Here is a 19,225-nt window from a genome sequence, read left to right as displayed (position 1 = left end):
CTCAAGGAAAATTGCTTCACCTGCTATGGCTGAGCAGGCCTCAGAAGGAGAAAGGAAAGGTTTTGGCAGGAGTGGGGAGTGGGGCTGCAGTTGGGAGGGTGGAGGAGTGTCAGAGGTCCCCATGTTCGTCACCGTTGGAGCTTCAAAGCCCAGCCAGGACCTCGCTTCCTGTGTCACCTTGGGCAGTTAGTTACCTGGGCCTCTGAGCCTTGTGAGAAAGCTGAGGATGAGTCAAGTGAGCTCATGCAGAGGCAGAGGCTTGGGGGACCTGGTGGCTTGTAGCTAGATCCTGCTTCATGGAGCTTCTTCATCCATTCATTCCATATTGGTTTCTTGAGCACCTACCATGTACCAGGCTTTGTGAACACAACCATGACTAGGACAGCCTGGGACCCTGCCGACTTGGGGCTCCCGGTCTAGTGGGGGCATTAACCACGAGAGTGGGCCTAGATGGCATCTGGGGAGTACCAGGGACAGCACTTCATGACTTTTCTCCATCCCTGGGGTAGCCTATTTGGAGGATGGGGAGCCAGAGGGACAGTTCAGGGCACCTGCTACCCTGGCACTGGGAGCATTGCTCGGGCATCGGATTGTGATGTGATAGAGGCTTATGTTGAGGAGGGGTAGCTGCTGGGGCCCCAGCAATCAGGCACCCAGGAGAGAGAGGGGCAAGTCGGCCTTGGTGCCCCCAACCCCAGACCTATACCATCTGGGGAAACAGTAGCCCAAGGTTTAGGAACGTCGGGAACACCCCAGTCTGGCCGACATGGCTGAAATGCACACTCTGCATTCTTCTCTGAAGAGACTGTTATCTTTCTTCAGTGGCTTCATAGTTGTAAGTGTGTCACCACCCAGGCCCTGGGGCTTTGCAGCCCTTCCTCCATAGCCGGCTCTCTCAAAGACAGAAATAAGCTGATCCAAATTCACTGGCATCCGGATCGGAGGTCCCCAGGGAAGCAGGAGGGATGTAGGGCAGACTGACGAGGAGCAGGACACATTGGGAACACACTGGGTATCGACCCAGAGTTGGGAAAATCAAGCACAGCTGAGAGTGATGGGGGAGGGGGGAGTGGCGGGGGAGGGGGTTGGTGGTAGAGGAGCTTGACTCTAAGCCAAATCCTGCAGAACATTAAATTGTTTGGGAAGGACAAGAGGCAGAGGTTATGGGTTTGGTCCTTTAAATGTTTCAAAACACTTTTTTTTCTTTTTTCTTTTTCTTTTTTAAAGATTTTATTTGTTTCAGAGAGAGAGCAGGAGCAGGATGGGGGCAGAGGGAGAAGCAGACTCCCTTACTGAGCAGGAAGCCCAATGGAGGGGCTTGATTTGGAGACTCTGGGACCATGACCCGAGCTGAAGGCAGATGCTTAACTGAGCTACCCGGGCACCCCAAAACTGTTCTTACTATAGAAGTGACCCAAAATGTGCATTGTTAAGAAAAATTGTTTTGGGGTGCCTGGGTGGCAAAGTCGGTTAAGCATGCGACTCTTGGTTTCTGCTCAGGTTGTGATCTCAGGGTCAGGAGATGGAGCTCGGCAACAGGCTCAGGGCAGAGTGGGCTTGGGATTCTCTTTCTCCCTCTGACCCTCCCCAACTCATATGTGCTCGCTCTCTCTCTCAAATAAATAAATAAATCTTTAATAAGACTCTCTCCCTCTCCCTCTGTCCCTTCCCCTCTCTAAATAAAAAAATCTTTTTTTCCAAGATTTTATTTATTTAATGGCGGGGGGAGCATGAGTGGGATGGGGGAGGGGCAGGGGAGAAGGAGAAGCGGAGTCCTTGCTGAGTGGGGAGCCCCACGCAGGACTTGATCCCAGGACCCTGAGATCATGACCAGAGTTGAAGGCAGATGCTTAACCGACTGAGCCACCTAGGCACCCCTAAAATATACCTTAAAACAAGAGAGAAGCAGTTATTCTGATAACAGAATGGCATTAAGGAAAGGCTGCCAGGAAAAAGAAGGATATTACATATCACTCTTCATCTTGTTACCTGTCTTGTACCTTTTCATGGGAATTAAATAATACAGTATATTTAGGGCAGCCACGGTGGCTCAGTGGTTTAGCGCTGCCTTCGGCCTAGGGCGTAATCCTGGACACCCAGGGATCGAGTCCCATGCGTGGAGCCTATTTCTCCCTCTGCCTGTGTCTCTGCCTCTCTCTCTCTCTCTCTCTCTCTCTCTCTCTCTCTCTCTCTCTGTGTGTGTGTGTCTCATGAATAAATTAAATAAAATAAAATAAAATAAAATAAAATAAAATAAAATAAAATAAAATAAAAAATACAGTATATTTAAAGGGCTTATGCCCATCAGGGGAACACTGCTCAATAAATACCATCATCATTATTATATCCTCCTAGATTTTTCTATATGCCTTTTAAAAGCAGTGACACAAACACAGGAGGCTATGGCTTTACAATCCACTTTTCCCCTTTTAAAAATTTTATCTTCCCCTCCCTTTGGATAGACTTCATCTTTTAGAGCAGTTCTAGGTTCACAGAAAATTGAGCAGAAGGTACGGAGTTTTCACATATACCCCTGCTCACACATGCCCTGCCTCCCCCATCATCAACATCCCCAATCAAAATAGTATATTTGCTATAATTGATGAACTTACGTGGACATTATCATCACCCAGAATGCATAGCTTACATCAGGGCTCACTCTCGGTGTTGCACATTCCATGGCTTTTGACTAAAATGTATCTCCCATTTTAGTGCATATGGAATAGTTTCACTGCCCTAAAAATCCTCTGCGCTCCACATGTCTTCCCCACCACCCCACTAACCCCTGGAGACCTCTGGTCCTTCTGGAATGATATATACTTGGAATCATGCACCATGTAGCCTTTTCAGATTGGCTTCTTTCACTCAGCAGTATAAGTTTCCTTCAGGTCTTTTCATGGCTTCATGGCTCATTTCCTTTTAGTGCTAATATTCCCCTGAATGTACCACAGCCTGTCCATTCACCTGCTGAAAGCTATCTTGGTTGCTTTCAAGCTTTGGCAATTATGAATAAAGCTTCTAGAAACATCCACATGCAGGTTTTTATGCAAACATCAGTTTTCATCTCAGTTGTATAAATACCAAAGAACATGACTGCCATATCAATATACATTCTCCTCCTACAATAAGGGTCAGCCAACTACACCCTTGTAAATAGAAAGATAGGTAGGTAGGTAGGTAGGTAGATATAGATGATAGATATTACTTATTTGTAAATAAAATATATTAGTTTATGAAGTGAGCATGACTGTTTTGAGCAATACTGACAGAGCTAAGTTGTTTCAACAGAGGCCTTATGGCCTGCAAAATTCACAATATCTAGGGCTTTTCACACAACAAAAAACTGCCAACCTTTATCCTAGAGCAACATTTAAAATAACTGTCTAGGGCCCCGGGTGGCTCAGCGGTTTAGCGCCTGCCTTCAGCCCAGGCATGAACCTGGAGACCTGGGATTGAGTCCCACATCGGGCTCCCTGCATGGAGCCTACTTCTCCCTCTGCCTCTTTCTCTTTCTGTGTCTCTCATGAATAAATAAATAAAACCTTAAAAAAATAAAATAAAATAACTGTCTAGAGTCCCATTGCATGGCTGTCCCATTATTTACCTACCCAATCTGTATTACTGATTGCTTCAGATAGTTTCATCCCTGAGCACTCTGACACTAATAAATAAAATCTTAAAAAAGAAAAAAAAAGATATCAGACTGAATATCTACAAATGGAATTTCTAGGTAAAGGGTTTTATTGTAAAAACCTTTAAGATTTTAAATACAAATTGCAAAGTATCCTCCCTCATGCCCTTCCCCCCAAAAAAGTTTTTTTTTTTTTAGATTTTATTTATTCATGAGAGACATACAGAGAGAGGCAGAGACATAGGCAGAGGGAGAAGTGGGCTCCTCACAGAAGCCTGATATGGGACTCGGTCCCTAGACCCAGGATCATGCCCTGAGCCAGAGGCAGACACTCAACCACTGAGCCACCCAGGCGTCCCTCTCCAAAAAAAGTTTGTTGCCTGGCAACAATATATGAGAGTGTCTCCCTACATCCTCACTAACTCCAAGTATTAACATTTTTAGATGTTTTTGCTGATTTTATTTGCCTTTGTCTCTCCTCCTCCCCCACCCAGGAAAGTTCTATTTGTATACAGCAAACAGACTGTTTTTTCCTGTCTGATTTCTGTCCTAAAGATGTCTAGTGTGATCCTCATTGGCCTGGGATCGATGTCAAGTTCAGAGGAGCTGTCCTGACAAGGGTCCTTGGGCTGTCCTCTGCATACCTCGTTCATGTTGGCTACCTGTGCCTGGCAATAGGCTGCATCACAGTGCTGCTCGGCTTCAGCTTCACTGGGTGGTAGGGAGCAACCAGAGAAAGCAGGGCACTCTTGTATGTAAGTTGGATCTGCACACATACCACCCCCTCCACCATGTGAATCCTTCTTTGCACATATTACAAACCCCTGCCATCACCATCCCTTATTTTTCAGTGTTTGTGGTGTCTCATTTGATGGCATGAGTTGCACCCATCTTTTCCTTTACGATACATCGCAGTTAGAACTCCTCTCCCGGGATCCCTGGGTGGCGCCGCGGTTTAGTGCCTGCCTTTGGCCCAGGGCGTGATCCTGGAGACCCGGGATCGAATCCCACATCGGGCTCCCGGTGCATGGAGCCTGCTTCTCCCTCTGCCTCTCTCTCTCTCTCTCTCTCTCTGTGTGTGACTATCATAAATAAATAAAAATAAAAAAAATTAAAAAAAAAGAACTCCTCTCCCACCCAAGGCCATAAATCATAGTCTCCAAGGTTTTCTTCCCATAATTTTAAGTCTGATGTCTCACTTTTAGCTCTTTGGCTTTGGGAGTTTCGTTATGTGTGTGTGGTGTGAGGTAGGGATCTGTCCTCTTTTTTTTTTTTTTTTTTTTTACGATAGTCATACAGAGAGAGAGAGAGAGAGAGGCAGAGACACAGGCAGAGGGAGAAGCAGGCTCCATGCACCGGGAGCCTGACGTGGGATTCGATCCCGGGTCTCCAGGATTGCGCCCTGGGCCAAAGGCAGGCGCCAAACCGCTGCGCCACCCAGGGATCCCGGGATCTGTCCTCTTCTACTTACAGCAATTTCCATTGTGGTTGGGTCTTTTCTGGGCACACTGCTCTGTTCCTTCAGCCCATGTATATGATCCTACTAACACAACACTGTGGTTATCATCATGTACGCACAATTACATATTCAAGTACATGAGGTATGAAAGTTTTGAGCATGATCATGCAGACAGCATGTCGCAGATTTTGCACATCTTGCTCATTCTCACATATGACCTTGGTTAACTCCCCAGAAGCTAGTTCCCAGCTTCCCCACTCCCATTCCCCTTAGAATCTCGTCTGAGTGGATTTGGTAAAATTTGCCTCCAGCATTTTTTGTTTTCCTTCACTATGTTGCTACAAAATTCAGGTTATTTCAATTCAGGGGTTTCAGGAGATCCTTAGTATGGTCCTCTCCCAGAGCATAAACACCTCCATTGTTTTTTGTTTGTTTGTTTGTTTTTAAGATTTTATTTGATAGAGACATAGAGCCAGAGAGCACAAGTGAGGGGAATAACAGAGGGAGAGGAAGAAACAGGTTCCCCCCTGAACAGGGAGCCCAATGTAGGGCTTGATCCCAGGGCCTTGGATCGTGACTTAACGGACTGAGCCACCCAGGTGCCCCTAAACAACCTCCATTGTTAAAAGCACTGTGCCCCCACCCTTCTCCTCCCTAAAGTTCTATCATATCTTTTTCTTTCTTAATTACTCCACTCAACAAATATTTATTCGACAGGTCCTGTACCTGAAATATTTCATTTTCAATATGATGTGGATGCTATTTTATTCATTGTTTAGCTTGGAGGAATCAAAGAAAATCCAATCACACCCTGCGTGCAACCCATTAGCAAATCCAATTGATTCTACCCTTCTCATCTGTCCCTCCAAAGCCTCTGAGACCTCCTCAGAAAAGCAAAATCGTTTTTTATGGTGTTGGGAGCCACGGAGGAGTCTGAGCAGAGGAGAGACGTGCCCTGACTCAGGTGTTCATGGGCGCCCTCTGGTGGCCATTGAGGGAACAGAGTGTGAGTGACCAGATGGGACTGAGACTAGGGTGCAGGGATTGTGCTGGTCCAGGTGGGGGATAGTGGGTGCTGAGCTGTGCTGTGTGAGGCTGTGGACATTGTGGGAGAAATGAGCAGATTAGGCATAGATTCTGAAGATGGAAACTGTAGGCTATATGGACGCCTGGATATCTGTCCTCCAGCCATGTCGGTCACCCAGAGCTGGGGAGAGTAGTCATATTAATATTAATCCTCACAATCTGTTACATAACTCATTTGTCTGGACTCCCACAGCTTCTAAGCCCTGTCCCAATATTTGTCCTTGTGGGCTCTGGGGTCCCCGGGAGTGTGTTCACCGCATTTTCTCACCTTTCCATATGAAGACTAGATAAGCCCAGCCATGGGCCGGTCTGGCAACTCCAAGTCTCGATGAGCAATCAGATTTTAATAATCATAATAAAAAACGGAAGGAGAGCCAGGAGCTGACCTACTTTGCCCCCATCTGGCCTCCAGTAGCTCTACAGAACTTACTGACGCCCCTTGAGCTGGTCCCATGCCCACAGTGTACAGATGGGGAAACCAAGGCCCAGACTAAGCAGCAGTTTCTCCTTGATGGGAAATTTCAAGACATTCTCTCTACTTGCTGTCTTTCTCATGGTTTTCCATTGGACTTGTGAACTTTGTCTGAAACATAGGCCAGCAAACATAAGCACCACCACACATAAACCCTGTAGCCAATGACCTGTCACCTTGCATCTTCCCTACAGCCCCCTCACCTCTCCTCCCATCTGCAAGGATTCTCATCCTGCTTCTCCTCCCCTCCTCCTGCCTCTGTTCTGTCCTCACCACCATCCCTCCTCTTTCCCCACAGGTGCCTGCTGCCAGGGCACACAGCCTTTGGTGACCTGGAGTAGGTCTCCCTGGCACCCAGAAAGTACTGGGCATGAACTGGAGCTCCAGCCAGTCGCTCCAAGAATATCTCAGTGCCTGGGGCACCTGGGTGGCTCAGTGGTTGAGCGTCTGCCTTTAGCTCAGGTCATGATCCTGGGGTCCTGGGATAGAGTCCCACATCGGGCTCCCTGCAGGGAGCCTGCTTCTCCCTCTCCCTCTGCCTGTATCTCTGCCCCTCTCTCTGTGTCTCTCATGAATGAATAAATAAAATCTTAAAAAAAAAAAAGAATATCTCTGTGCCAGCATCCTGGATGACAGGCAAGAAGAGAACATGTGAAAGAAATAAGCCCCACCCCCACCTGGGCTGAGTTCTTTTCAACTGAAGAGGCCACATGGCTTTGGGGAGAGGGTGACAGAGGTACAGTCCCCACCCCTGCAGGGAGGCGGCTGAGCAGGTTCCCAGCCCCCTCCAGCCCCTCTGTGTCTTCCAGTGTTTCCTGTTCACGGTTAACATGCTCACCGTTGAAATCACGATTGCCAAGTGGTCCTTGCCTTGTTCTGCATTGTAAGTACTGTGCTGCTTCTCCCACTCCGCTTTAGAAATCAGTCAAATCAGTAGAAGCACTGCCCCCTCCCCCCAGGAGCCACCCACACAGTGCTACCTGGCCTTTGGGTCCCCAGGGGTGGAGATTGGGTCTCCAGAAATAGGGTGAAGGGGATCCCTGAGTGGCGCAGCGGTTTGGCGCCTGCCTTTGGCCCAGGGCGCGATCCTGGAGACCCAGGATCGAATCCCATATCGGGCTCCCGGTGCATGGAGCCTGCTTCTCCCTCTGCCTGTGTCTCTGCCTCTCTCTCTCTCTCTCTCTCTCTCTCTCTCTCTGACTATCATAAATAAATAAATTTAAAAAAATTAAAAAAAAAAAAGAAATGGGGTGAAGAGCCAAAAACCTCAGACATCCCCTCAAAGTCCTCAAGAGACTGGCGGAGGTAATTTCCTTCACCGTCTCTCTTGCCTCTGGTGGTAAGGTGTTAAGAAGTAATGGAAAAAGCTGTAAAAGCTGTTGAGGTTTTGAAATGTGTTAGACACAGAGGGCTATTTTGCAAAATCCATCCAAATGACAAAGCACGGATAGTTGGACCCAGATTTCCCATCTCTAGGAATCATCCAAGGATTTGCTTGCTCAGATGCTGAAGAGGAGTTATATACCAGGGTGTGCAAAAGATTGCGACCGGCTGGGTTGCCTGGGTGGCTCAGTGGTTGAGCGTCTGCCTTTAGCTCAGGTCATGATCCTGGGGTCCTGGGATCGAGTCCCATATCGGCCTCCCTGTGGGGAGCCTGCTTCTCCCTCTCCCTGTGTCTCCACCTCTCTCTCTGTGCACCTCATGAATAAATAAATAAAATCTAAAAAAAAAAAAAAAAGATTGCCATCAGTAGGAGGGAGGTTAATTTAAAATAATGCATATAAGAGGGATCCCTGGGTGGTGCAGCGGTCTGGCACCTGCCTTTGGCCCAGGGCGCGATCCTGGAGACCCGGGATCGAATCCCACATTGGGCTTCCGGTGCATGGAGCCTGCTTCTCCCTCTGCCTGTGTCTCTGCCTCTCTCTCTCTCTCTGCGACTATCATAAATAAATAAAAAATTAAAAAAAATAATGCATATAAGAAAGTCCAATGCATGCAGCGCCGGTGGTGCAGCGGTTTAGCGCCGCCTGCAGCCCAGGGCGTGATCCTGGAGACCCTGGATGGAGTCCCACGTTGGGCTCCCTGCGTGGAGCCTGCTTCTCCCTCTGCCTGTGTCTCTGCTACTCTCTCTCTGCATCTCTATGAATAAATAAATAAAATCTTAAAAAAAAAAAAGTCCAATGCAGGTGGAAAGAAGGAAAAAGAAGCCTCCCCATGCAGGAGATGGTGGTGCATTCTCCAGGACACAGTGTTCTCTTCAGTTGTGTCCCCTGCACCCCCGGAGGCAGACCCTGAGACAAGGCTCTGAAGGCTCATGATTTATTTGAGAGGTGATCCCAAGAGGCAAAGCGAGGCAGGGAGAGGAATGCAGCCCATAACGGGTGACCCTGCAGGCAGCTGGGCTCTGTCCTGCTTGGGGAGATTTGGGAGCAGTTTCGAATGTGTGTCTATTTTCCCAAGGGGAAGCGGGCGAGGGAGCTGCAATATTGATCTACCTCCCATCAGTATTGCCTGAGGGCTGCTCGCAGGGCACATGTGGGCTGAGATGCCACAGAGAGCCCTCCGTGGCTGGCAGCGGGAAGCCAGGCCAGTGTGCACAGAAATGACAAACGCTCACGGGATGTGAGCAGAGCCCCAGGAGCAATCGCTACTCTTGCTAAGAACAGCCAGATGCAGAACAATGAGAATAGTATAAAGCAAGGAGAAGGATGATGCGAATATGCTTTGCTTTGACATACATCAAATATCTCTTTTGGGACACAGGAAACAGTAACAGTCACCGTGGCAGAGTGGGAGGACCTTTCTGGCTGGGAGAAAAAGGTAGGAGGGAGACTTTTCATGGTCTACCCTTCTGTGCTTTGTGAATTTCTAACCACGTGACTGTTTCACCTCATGCAAAAAATACCCTTTTTTAATTTAGACCTTGATTTAAAAAATAGAAAATTAAATTTGCCCCTTTTGTGCTGAGCCTGATTCAGTTGCTAAAGATGATATTCAAGTCTTTAATCGAGTTCCAGCCAAATCGGGGGTGTAGCAGGCATGTGGGCGATTCAAAAGAGCAGATGATTCAAGTTTGTGATGGGTACAACCAGATGCACTCAGCTCGAGACCCACGCTCTTCCCCATGTCCCTCTCTCGGGGGTGATGGCAGCCAGCATTTGTCCTCCTCCAGTGCAGACCTGTAGCTGAGGGAGGGTAGTGGACTGTGAAGGAAGCCAAAGAAAGCAGGAGGGTGGGCACCTGGGTGGCTCAATAAGTTGAGTGCCTGACTTTGGCTCAGGTCATGATCTCAGGGTCCTGGGATTGAGCCCCGCAACCGGCTGCCTACTCAGCAAGTGGGGGTCTGCTTCTCCCTCTCCTTCTGTCCCTCCCTCCACTCATGCTCTCTCTCTCTCTCTCTCTCTCTCTCTCTCTCTCTCAAATAAATAAATAACATCTTAAAACAAGGAACAAAAACAGAAAGGAAGCTTGACCTCCCTGCTCTGTCCCCAAGAAACCTCACCAAGTGGGGCCCCTTGCTGTTTTATGTGCCTTTCACTTCCTGTGTCATCTTTGAGGTTCAAGAAGTGGCCTTGGAGCACATCTTCGTGACGCTAAGGAAGAATTACAGAGGTTACAATGACCCAGATGACTATTCCAGAATGGAGCTTAGCCATGGAGAAGGTGAGATCCACATCCCGGATGTGTTCTTTTGTGGCAAAAGACGCATAACATAAACTTATCATCTTAACCATTTTTAAGAGTCCAGTTCAGTGGCATTAAGTACATTCATATTGTTAGGTGACCCTCATCACCACCCATCGCCTGAAACGCGCCATCCTCCTACCTGTCCCTGTGGACGTCACTCCTCTAGGGATTTCATATAAGTGGAATCCTACAGTGTTTGTCCTTTTGTGTTTGGCTTAGTTCACTGAGCATAATGTCCTCCAGGTTGTAGCATGGGTCAGAATTTCCTTCCTTTTTAAGGCTGAATCCTATTCTATTGTACAGATACACCACACTTTATTTATCCATTCCCCTATCGATGGACACTTCGATTACTTCCACCTTTCATCTGTTGTGAATGATGATGCATAAACACGGTGTATGTGTATCTCTTCAAGTCCCTGTGTTCATTTCTTTTAGGTGTATATATAGAAATGAGATTGCTGGATCGTCTGATAATTCTGTTTAATTTTTTAAAGATTTTATTTATTTATTCATGAGACACACACACACACACACACACACAGAGAGAGAGAGAGAGAGAGAGAGGCAGAGACACAAGCAGAGGGAGAAGCAGGCTCCATGCAGGGAGCCTGGCATGGGATCCCAGGTCTCCAGGATCATGCCCTGGGCTGAAGGTGGCACTAAACCACTGGGCCACTGGGGCTGCCCTACTTTAATTTTTTGAGGAATTTTCATACTGTTTTCCACGGTAACTGCACCATTTTACATTCTCATCAGCAAGGCACAAGGGTATTAGTTTCTCCACACCTTTGCCAACATTTGTTTTTCTCTCATTTTTTAAGATTTTATTTTATTTATTTATTCACGAGAGACAGAGACACAGGCAGAGGAGAGGCAGGCTCCCTGCAGGAAGTTTGAAGCAGAACTCGATCCCAGGACTCCAAGATCACGACCTGAGCTGAAGGCAGATGCTCAGCCACTGAACCACCTAGGTACCACTCTCTCTCTCCTTCTCTCTCTTTTTTTTTAAATAACCATCCTCCTGGGTGGGTGGTGGTGACCTTTCCTTCTTGAGTCTTGGTGTTTAAAGATCAGGACCAGGGATCCCTGGGTGGCGCAGCGGTTTGGCGCCTGCCTTTGGCCCAGGGCGCGATCCTGGAGACCTGGGATCGAGTCCCACGTCGGGCTCCCGGTGCATGGAGCCTGCTTCTCCCTCTGCCTGTGTCTCTGTGCCTCTCCTCTCTCTCTCTCTCTCTCTCTCTCTGTGACTATCATAAATAAATAAAAATTTTAAAAAAATTAAAAAAAAAAAAAAAGATCAGGACCAGCCTGCATGTGTCATCAGAAGCTCTTGGGGCAGGTAGTTTCAAAGGGTCCTTGAGGTCAGAAAGGGTTTGGAAGGAAAAAGCATTGTCTGTTTCTAGAAGTGTTTCACATCTGAGTTTTGGAGCCCAGGACCTTCCCTGGGGTCACATTCAGGCTTGGGAGGTGGCACATGATGGGTAGTGCCACAATATCGCATCCTAGTTTTGGCTTCTGAGGCTTCAGATGGTAAAGAACATCACTCATTCATTCAAACAGCCTTTCCACTATCTTTATTGAGCACCTACTGCGTGCCGGCCACTGTCCAGGGCTCCAAGGACAGACGCAGCAGTGCACAAAACAAGACCCTTGCCATGAGTTATTGACATGTAAGTGGGGACATAGACGTGAAACCACTTAGTAAGCCTGCATGTCAGATGTGAAACAGGCAGGGTAAGGGCATAGACAGTAAGGGTTTGTTTACCTGACGGTGCTATTTGTCACTTATTGGCACCTCGCAATGGGATGGTCTGCCCCTTTGTTGGAGGAGGATCACATGATGACTTCTGGCCAATGAGCTGTGAGCAGAAGTGCATGTCACTTATGAGCTTATTTATTTATTTATTTATTTATTTATTTATTTATTTATAAGATTTTATTTATTTATTCATGAGCAACAGAGAGAGAGGCAGAGCCACAGGCAGAGGGAGAAGCAGGCTCCATGCAGGGAGCCCGATGTGGGACTCCATCCTGGAACTCCAGGATCATACCCTGAGCCAAAGGCAGATGTTCAACCACTAAGCCACCCAGGCATCCCTGGGCCAAATTATTTGACTGCCAGCTTAGGGCCCTCCAGAGTACTCTTTCCTCCTGCCACAATAGTGGAACTATCTGGATGGTGGCTGCTCCATCAGCCAGAGTCCTTGAGTGATTTTGATAAACAGAGTCCCCCTGCCAAGTTGTGAGGGGCAGGTAGTGTGAGAAATGAATTGCTGAGTTTCTGGGATCATTTGTTATGCAGCATCCCTTCACCCAGCCTGACTGATACAGGGGCTGCAGCTAACCTGGTAAGAGGGGTTAGGGCAGGCCTTCCCACAGAGGGATGTTTGAGTAGATAGCTAAATAAAGTGAGGAAGGGAGCCGCAAAGATATTTGAAGCAATAGCATTCTAGAAAGAGGGAACAGCCTGTATAAAGGCCCTGTGGCTGGGGCTTGCTAAGTGTGTTTGAGGGCCAATGAGGGGGCCAGTGTGGCCGGAGCTGAGTGAGAAAGAGGGAGAGTGGGGGTGAGAATGAGGGCCTGGAGGTGACTGGGCAGATCCTGCAGGGCCTTGGGGGCCATGGGGAGGTGTTCAGCTTTTACCCCAAGTAAGATGAGAGCCATGGAGGGTTCTGAGCCACGCTGGGCTGGAGTAAAGAACGCATTCAGCCAGGCCCCAGTATAGCATGACTGCTCTACACAGTAGCCATGGTGACCACGATTTCTTTTTTTTTTTTTTTTGACCACGATTTCTATTGTTTTCATTATTTTGATATTTGAAAGGGAGACTTCAAATGATTATTCTCCTCTTTGTAGCTAAAGTGCTGTGGGGTAAAAAACTACACGGATTTTTGTGGCTCCTCCTTTGAAATGACAACTGGTCCCTCCCACCCCAGGAGCTGCCATAAATCATCAGGACGATGGCCTGTGATGGGTGCAACGTGTCCACAGACATAATTCCTGGGTTGGGGGGGGTAACTCAAGATTTAGCTGGACGTCACCTAGGTAGCCTCCTAGGGCTGCTGACTTTTAGAAAAATTGCATATTTGCAGGAACCCCGGCGAGAGGGGTCAAGGGAGAAAGAAAACAACTGTCATTGGGTGTTCAGCTCATTTTGACCTCATAGCCTTGGGGAATTAGGGTTACCATCCTCATTTCTCACATGGGGAAACTGAGGGTTGGGAGGGGCCAGTTCAAGGTCACATGGTTTTGATAGAGCTGGATTTGAAGCTGGTTTGGGTCTGAGTCCATTCCCTGGGCTACACTGCCTGTCTTACAAAGGGCTATTTTTTAAAAAAGATTTTATTTATTTATTCATGAGAGAGATCTGGAAAGAGAGGCAGAGACATAGGCAGAAGGAGAAGCAGGCTCCCTGAGAGGAGCCCGATGAGGGACTCGATCCTGGAACCCAGGGATCACACCCTGAGCCAACGGCAGACACTCAACCACTTAGCCACCCAGGTGTCCCCAGAGGGCTTAAAATATAGCAATAATGATAAACGATGATCATTCTAGGATAGTGACAGTTGCTACAGGACTGGGCACTCACTTTGTGAATTCAGTCCCCATCATATGCCATCCCGAGGTGGGGAGTGCTTTTCTCCCATTTTATAGGTGAGGAGACTGAGGCCCAGGGAGTTTCCCAGCACTTACTTACTCACCACCTGTTATTGCTGTACTCATTACCTGTGTTCACCACCCAAATGTGAGCACCACCAAAACAGGAATTATGTCTGTTTTGTATGTGGCTGGGTTCCCAGGATTTAGCTCACAGGAGACACTTAATAAATGCATAATAAGTAAAGGGGAACTGAACCCTGTCAAGAGCAAGCTCAAGGCAACTCTAGCTTCCAGAAGCAAGAATTGCCAGGGGCCTAGAAAGGGGAGCATCTCTGCAACTGCAGGAAGGAAAGTGGAGGGCCCATCTCTGTACCCACACACCGTGTCTGGTCTCTTAATTTCTCTGAACCTGTTGCTTCACCTACAAAACAGCAAAGAAGAGTACCCACCTCCTGGAGTTATAGTGATAAGTAAGTGAGAAAATACATGTAAACGGCTGAGAAGGTGCTGGATACATGTTAGCCCTTCTGTTCATATGTAAAGAGCATTCAGAAAGAACTAATAGTTACTGAATGCTGGTTATGTGTCAGGCCACTGCTATGTACTTCATGTAGATCTTTCTCTCTTAATCCTTGCCATAATCTTGGGCAGCAGATTCAGTTGGTCCCATTTACATTTGGGGAAGCCAAGGCACAGGGTGGTGTGTGACTTCTCCAGGATCACACAGCTAGCAATAACTTGGAACATCTGATCATACTCTCATTCACCAGACTTGGAGGTCACTACAGATAGATATTGGGGAGCAAGTTGTATATTATGGGTGAGGTGAGGGAAAGAGGAGGCCAGGAAGATGCTGGGTTAGGGGAAGTGAGAAGTGGGAAGGACTCAGTATCCTTACAGCTTTGTCCCCTGCTCCTTTCTGAATCTGAGAAAAACTGGCCCAATGGGTGGGGCTGATGGGAATTTGGAATCCAGAAGTCTTTACCCAGGTCCTGCCTGCTTTGATAGTTGTATCCTCAGGGCTGTTTCCCCAAGCTCTTGAAAATAACCAAGACTCAGAGCTTCAACTGGGCACAGCAGTGATACAGGTAAGGCCTAGACCCTTAGCAACACATTGAGCTCTTTTATTGAGCACCTACTCTGCGTCAAATACTGTTCTGGGCACCAGAGATCCCTGCTATGGTGGAGGTGACGTTCAAGTGGGGGTGGGGGATGGATGATCGGTTCAGTTAAAGATCCCTTCTGGGAAGGAAGTAAAGCAGGATGATAGGATAAGGAAGGGAATCAGGGATGGCTTTCCTGAGGAGGTGACATCTGACCAGTGACCTGAGGAAATGAGGGAAAATTATGTGTGTAGATAGGAGAAACCAGAGGGAACAGCTGGTGCAAAGGCTAGGAGGTAGCAATAGGCTTGGCTTATTCACGGACCAGCAGGGAGGTCCTTGTGGCTGGAGCAGGGTGAGCATGAAGAGTGGTAGGGGGAGATGAGGGCAAGGAACTGATGGGGTTGATCATACAAGGCCTTGTGGGCTGCAGAGAGGGGTTTGACTTTTATTCCGAATATGATGGAAAGCCGTTAGACAAATTTTAATGTTCACTTCTTCACTCCACAAACCTTATTACGCACCTACTTTGACCAGGCATTGTTGTAGGCACTGTGGATAAAACAATGAACTCAACAGACAAAAATCTCTGCCCTCATGGGCATTCTAATCAGCAGGGAAAGACAAGAAACATGATTTTTTCAAATGGACAATTTATTGTATGATTGTGATAAATGTGTGTGTGTGTGTGTTGTTTTTAATTTGAGAGAGAGAGAGGGAGAGAGAGAGAGAGAGCATGAGCAGGGGGCAGGGCAGAGGGAGAGGGAGAACCCCAAGACTATGGGCTGAGTACAGAGCCCAACACAGGGCTCGATCCTAGGATCGAACTTTTCTTCTCCTACCTCATTTATTTATTTTTAATATTTTACTTATTTATTTGAGAGAGAAAGAGAAAGCACAAGTAGGGGGGAGGGCAGAGGGAGAAGGGGAAGGAAGCAGACTCTCCACTGAGCAGGGAGCCTGAGTGGGGCTTGATCCCAGGACCTCGGGGTCCTGACCTGAGCTGAATGAAGTCAGACACTCAACCAACCGAGCCACTCAGGTGACCCTCTTCTACCTCATTTAAAAGAAAACTGCCTAAGGCAATAACTATAAAATTGTGTTTATAGACTGATATTAAGATATAATTCACATGACAATAATAGCACAAAGGGTGGAGAGAAAAGAGACATACAGGAGCAACGTTTTTGTATGCTCCTGAAATTCATTTAGTACTAATCTAAACTAGATTGTAAAAAAAATGTTAATTGTAATCCCATGAGCAACCACTAAGAAAAGAACTTTAAAATACAGTAAAAGAAACACGGGAATTAAAATGCTGCACTAGAAAGTATTTAACATGAAAGAAAGTTGAGGTGAGCCAACAGAACAAGGACAAAACACAAATGGAAAACAAATAGCAAAATGGCATATATAAATCGTACTTTCTCAGTAATTGCATTAAAGATAAAGGGTTTACACCACTTCAGTGTACACTTTAGAAAGGCGAATTGTATGATACACGAATTTCCCCAATAAAGCTGTTATTTGTAAAAAGAAAAAAAAAAGCCTCCATCCCTCTGAGCCCCCATTAAGTTTTTCTCATGTGCTTCCCCCAGACTGATTTTCTTTCTTTTTTTTTTTTTATATATTTTTATTTATTTATTTGACAGAGAGAGAGAGAGGGAGCACAAGCAGAGGCAGAAGGAGAAGTGGGCTCCCTCTGAGCAGGGAGCCTGATGCAAGGCTAGATGCCAGGACCCTGGGATCATGACCTGAGCTCAAGGCAGGTGCTCAACCAACTTGAGCCACAGAGGTGCCCCCACCACCAGATTGATTTTCTTTTTTTTTTTTAACAAGTAACACATGCATTATTTATTTATTTTAAAGATTTATTTGTTCATGAAACACATACACACACACACACACAGAGGCAGGCAGAGGGAGAAACAGAGGGAGAAGCAGGCTCCATGCAGGGACCCTGATGCGGGACTCGATCCTAGGTCTCCAGGATCACACCCTGGATGGAAGGCACCAATAAACCGCTGGGCCACCCGGGCTGCCCACCAGATTGATTTTCAAGATGCAATAGTGTTTTTCTGGAGATCACTGCCCAGCTGAGATACAGATGAGTTTCATCCAACTGTTCTGTATTTTATTTTTTATTTATTTTACTTTTTTTAAAAAAAAGATTGTATTTATTTATTCATGAGAGACACAGAGGGAGAAACAGAGACACAGGCAGAGGGAGAAGCATGCTCCATTCAGGGAGCCCGATGTGGGACTCGATCCCTGGACTGCAGGATCACACTCTGAGCTGAAGGCAGACACTCAACCACTGAGCCACCAGGCGTCCCTGATCTGTATTTTAAAAACGGGTATTTTTTTCATTGTACAAATTTATATTGAATATATGCAAACTATACCATAGTCTTCTCCAAGGAGGTCATAATAGTCCAGATCCCAGCCAGGTTTTCAGGGGCTTCGCTGCTAAGGTGTGGGCAGGGTTAAGAAAAACGAGAGATGAGGCACTAGTAACATGGGGAGCTGTACCTTCCCCTGGGCCAGAAGGGGTGGGAAGAGCAAGAGCCATGGAAGAGGAGCACCTGCCCACAGCCGCAGTCTTGAAGGACTCAGGGTGGGCGGAAGGGAGAGGAGGCAGTGGGGAAGAAATACTCCGACTTTTCCAACAGCCCTCCCACCTCCTACAGGTGTTTCCTATTAGGCAAACCTAACAGGAAGTGGAAGGGGAGGAGGTTCTGGGAAATGTAGTTTGTGGGACCCGGTGTGTGTGGTGGTGGTGGGGAGCAGCGAGAGGATGGATCTAAGATCTGTGGGAAACCAAGGGAAAAAGACCCACGTGCATCATGATAGGCCTCCACCTGCTGCTCATGACTGAGACCGATTGTGGAAACAGGGCCAAAGTGGCTCCAGCCTGACCATGAGGGACCTTCGGCTCTCTGTAGAACCCTACCCTTCACCTTTCTGGAAAGAAAATGTTCCTTTTCCCCTCTCAGTGTATCCAAATTTGATTTGGGTTCCAGAGGTCCCTCAGGTTGGTTCAATATTTCTTTCTTCTCCCATTTCAGCTGCCAGGAATTCTTGCCACTTTGCTGCTGTTCATCAAACTAGGCTGACAGACCCCGGGAGGGGTGGGGGGTTGGGGGGAAGACAGGACATCTGGCCCACCTGGCTGCTGGAGATTTTGTCTCATTATTATTCCTCTGTGACACTCACTGATTTTGGAAGGGAGGTTGGTAATAAAAGATTTGGGAGAGCTCTGTTATCCTGACTCCTTTTTCCTTCCTTTTACTTTTTGCCAGTTGGCCATGATCTTAACCCTAAGTACCTGAATGGGATGACATGGCCTCCTTTCTCACACAATTGTCTTGTTTTGTAAATTATTTTGTGGAAAAAAAAAACTAAAATGTTCACACACATACAAAAAGGAATTTGTCCAAAGAAACTCCTATATACCCATCACCCAGATTCAACAATCACCCAGAGTCTGACATGTTTGTTTCATGATCCCTTTTTCCCATTGATGAAGTATTTAGAAACAAATCCCAAACAATGTCATTTCCCCCCCTCATCAGTACACATCTCTAAAAATGTATTCATCTGAGTCAACCCCAATGCTATAATTACACCTGACTGAATGCTTGTGTCCCCCCCAAATTCCCATGTTGAAACCCAATCCCCAATGTGATGCTATCGGGAGGTGGGGCCTCTGGGAGATGACTAGGTCCTAAAGGCTGAGCCCTCACAAATGGGATTAGTATCTTAAAAGAGACACCAGAAAGCTCCTTTGCTTCTTCCAAATGAGGACACACACACACTCAAACACACACACACACACACAGCCATCTATGACCTAGGAAACTGGTGTTCACAGACACTGAATCTGCTGGTGCCTTGATCTTGAACTTCCCAGCCTACAGAACTAAGAGAAAGAAATGTCTATTGTTTATAAGCCACACAGTCTATGGTGTTCTTTCATAGAAGCCCATATGGACCAAGACAACACCTAAGACAATTAGCAACCATTCCTTGGTATCACCCAAACCCAGCCCACCATCAAATTTTTCTGATGGGCTCAAAAATGTCTTTTTATATTGATTTATTTGTATTTTTAAAAAGGTTTTACTCATTTATTCATGAGAGACACACAGAGAGAGAGGCAGAGAGACACAGGTAGAGGGAGA

The 19,225-nt window shown here is 47.0% G+C and overlaps 1 protein-coding gene across 1 annotated transcript; it reads left to right on the top strand.

Moving 5' to 3' along the window:
• The first annotated feature begins 766 nt into the window (after positions 1 to 766).
• Positions 767 to 18,157, top strand: TSPAN16 (tetraspanin 16). Its single transcript, XM_055344958.1, is given in 10 exon segments — positions 767 to 843; positions 1,435 to 1,465; positions 4,228 to 4,386; positions 10,206 to 10,285; positions 10,287 to 10,311; positions 13,195 to 13,294; positions 13,297 to 13,338; positions 14,951 to 15,001; positions 15,004 to 15,026; positions 18,110 to 18,157. Coding segments are annotated over 10 exon segments (636 nt in total).
• The last annotated feature ends 1,068 nt before the right edge of the window (positions 18,158 to 19,225 follow it).

This window comes from Nyctereutes procyonoides, unplaced genomic scaffold (assembly GCF_905146905.1).
Source record: "Nyctereutes procyonoides isolate TBG_1078 unplaced genomic scaffold, NYPRO_anot_genome, whole genome shotgun sequence".
NCBI classification, from domain to species: domain Eukaryota; kingdom Metazoa; phylum Chordata; class Mammalia; order Carnivora; family Canidae; genus Nyctereutes; species Nyctereutes procyonoides.
Note: the sequence above shows the minus strand (reverse complement) of the source record. Positions and strands in the feature narration are given on the sequence as shown.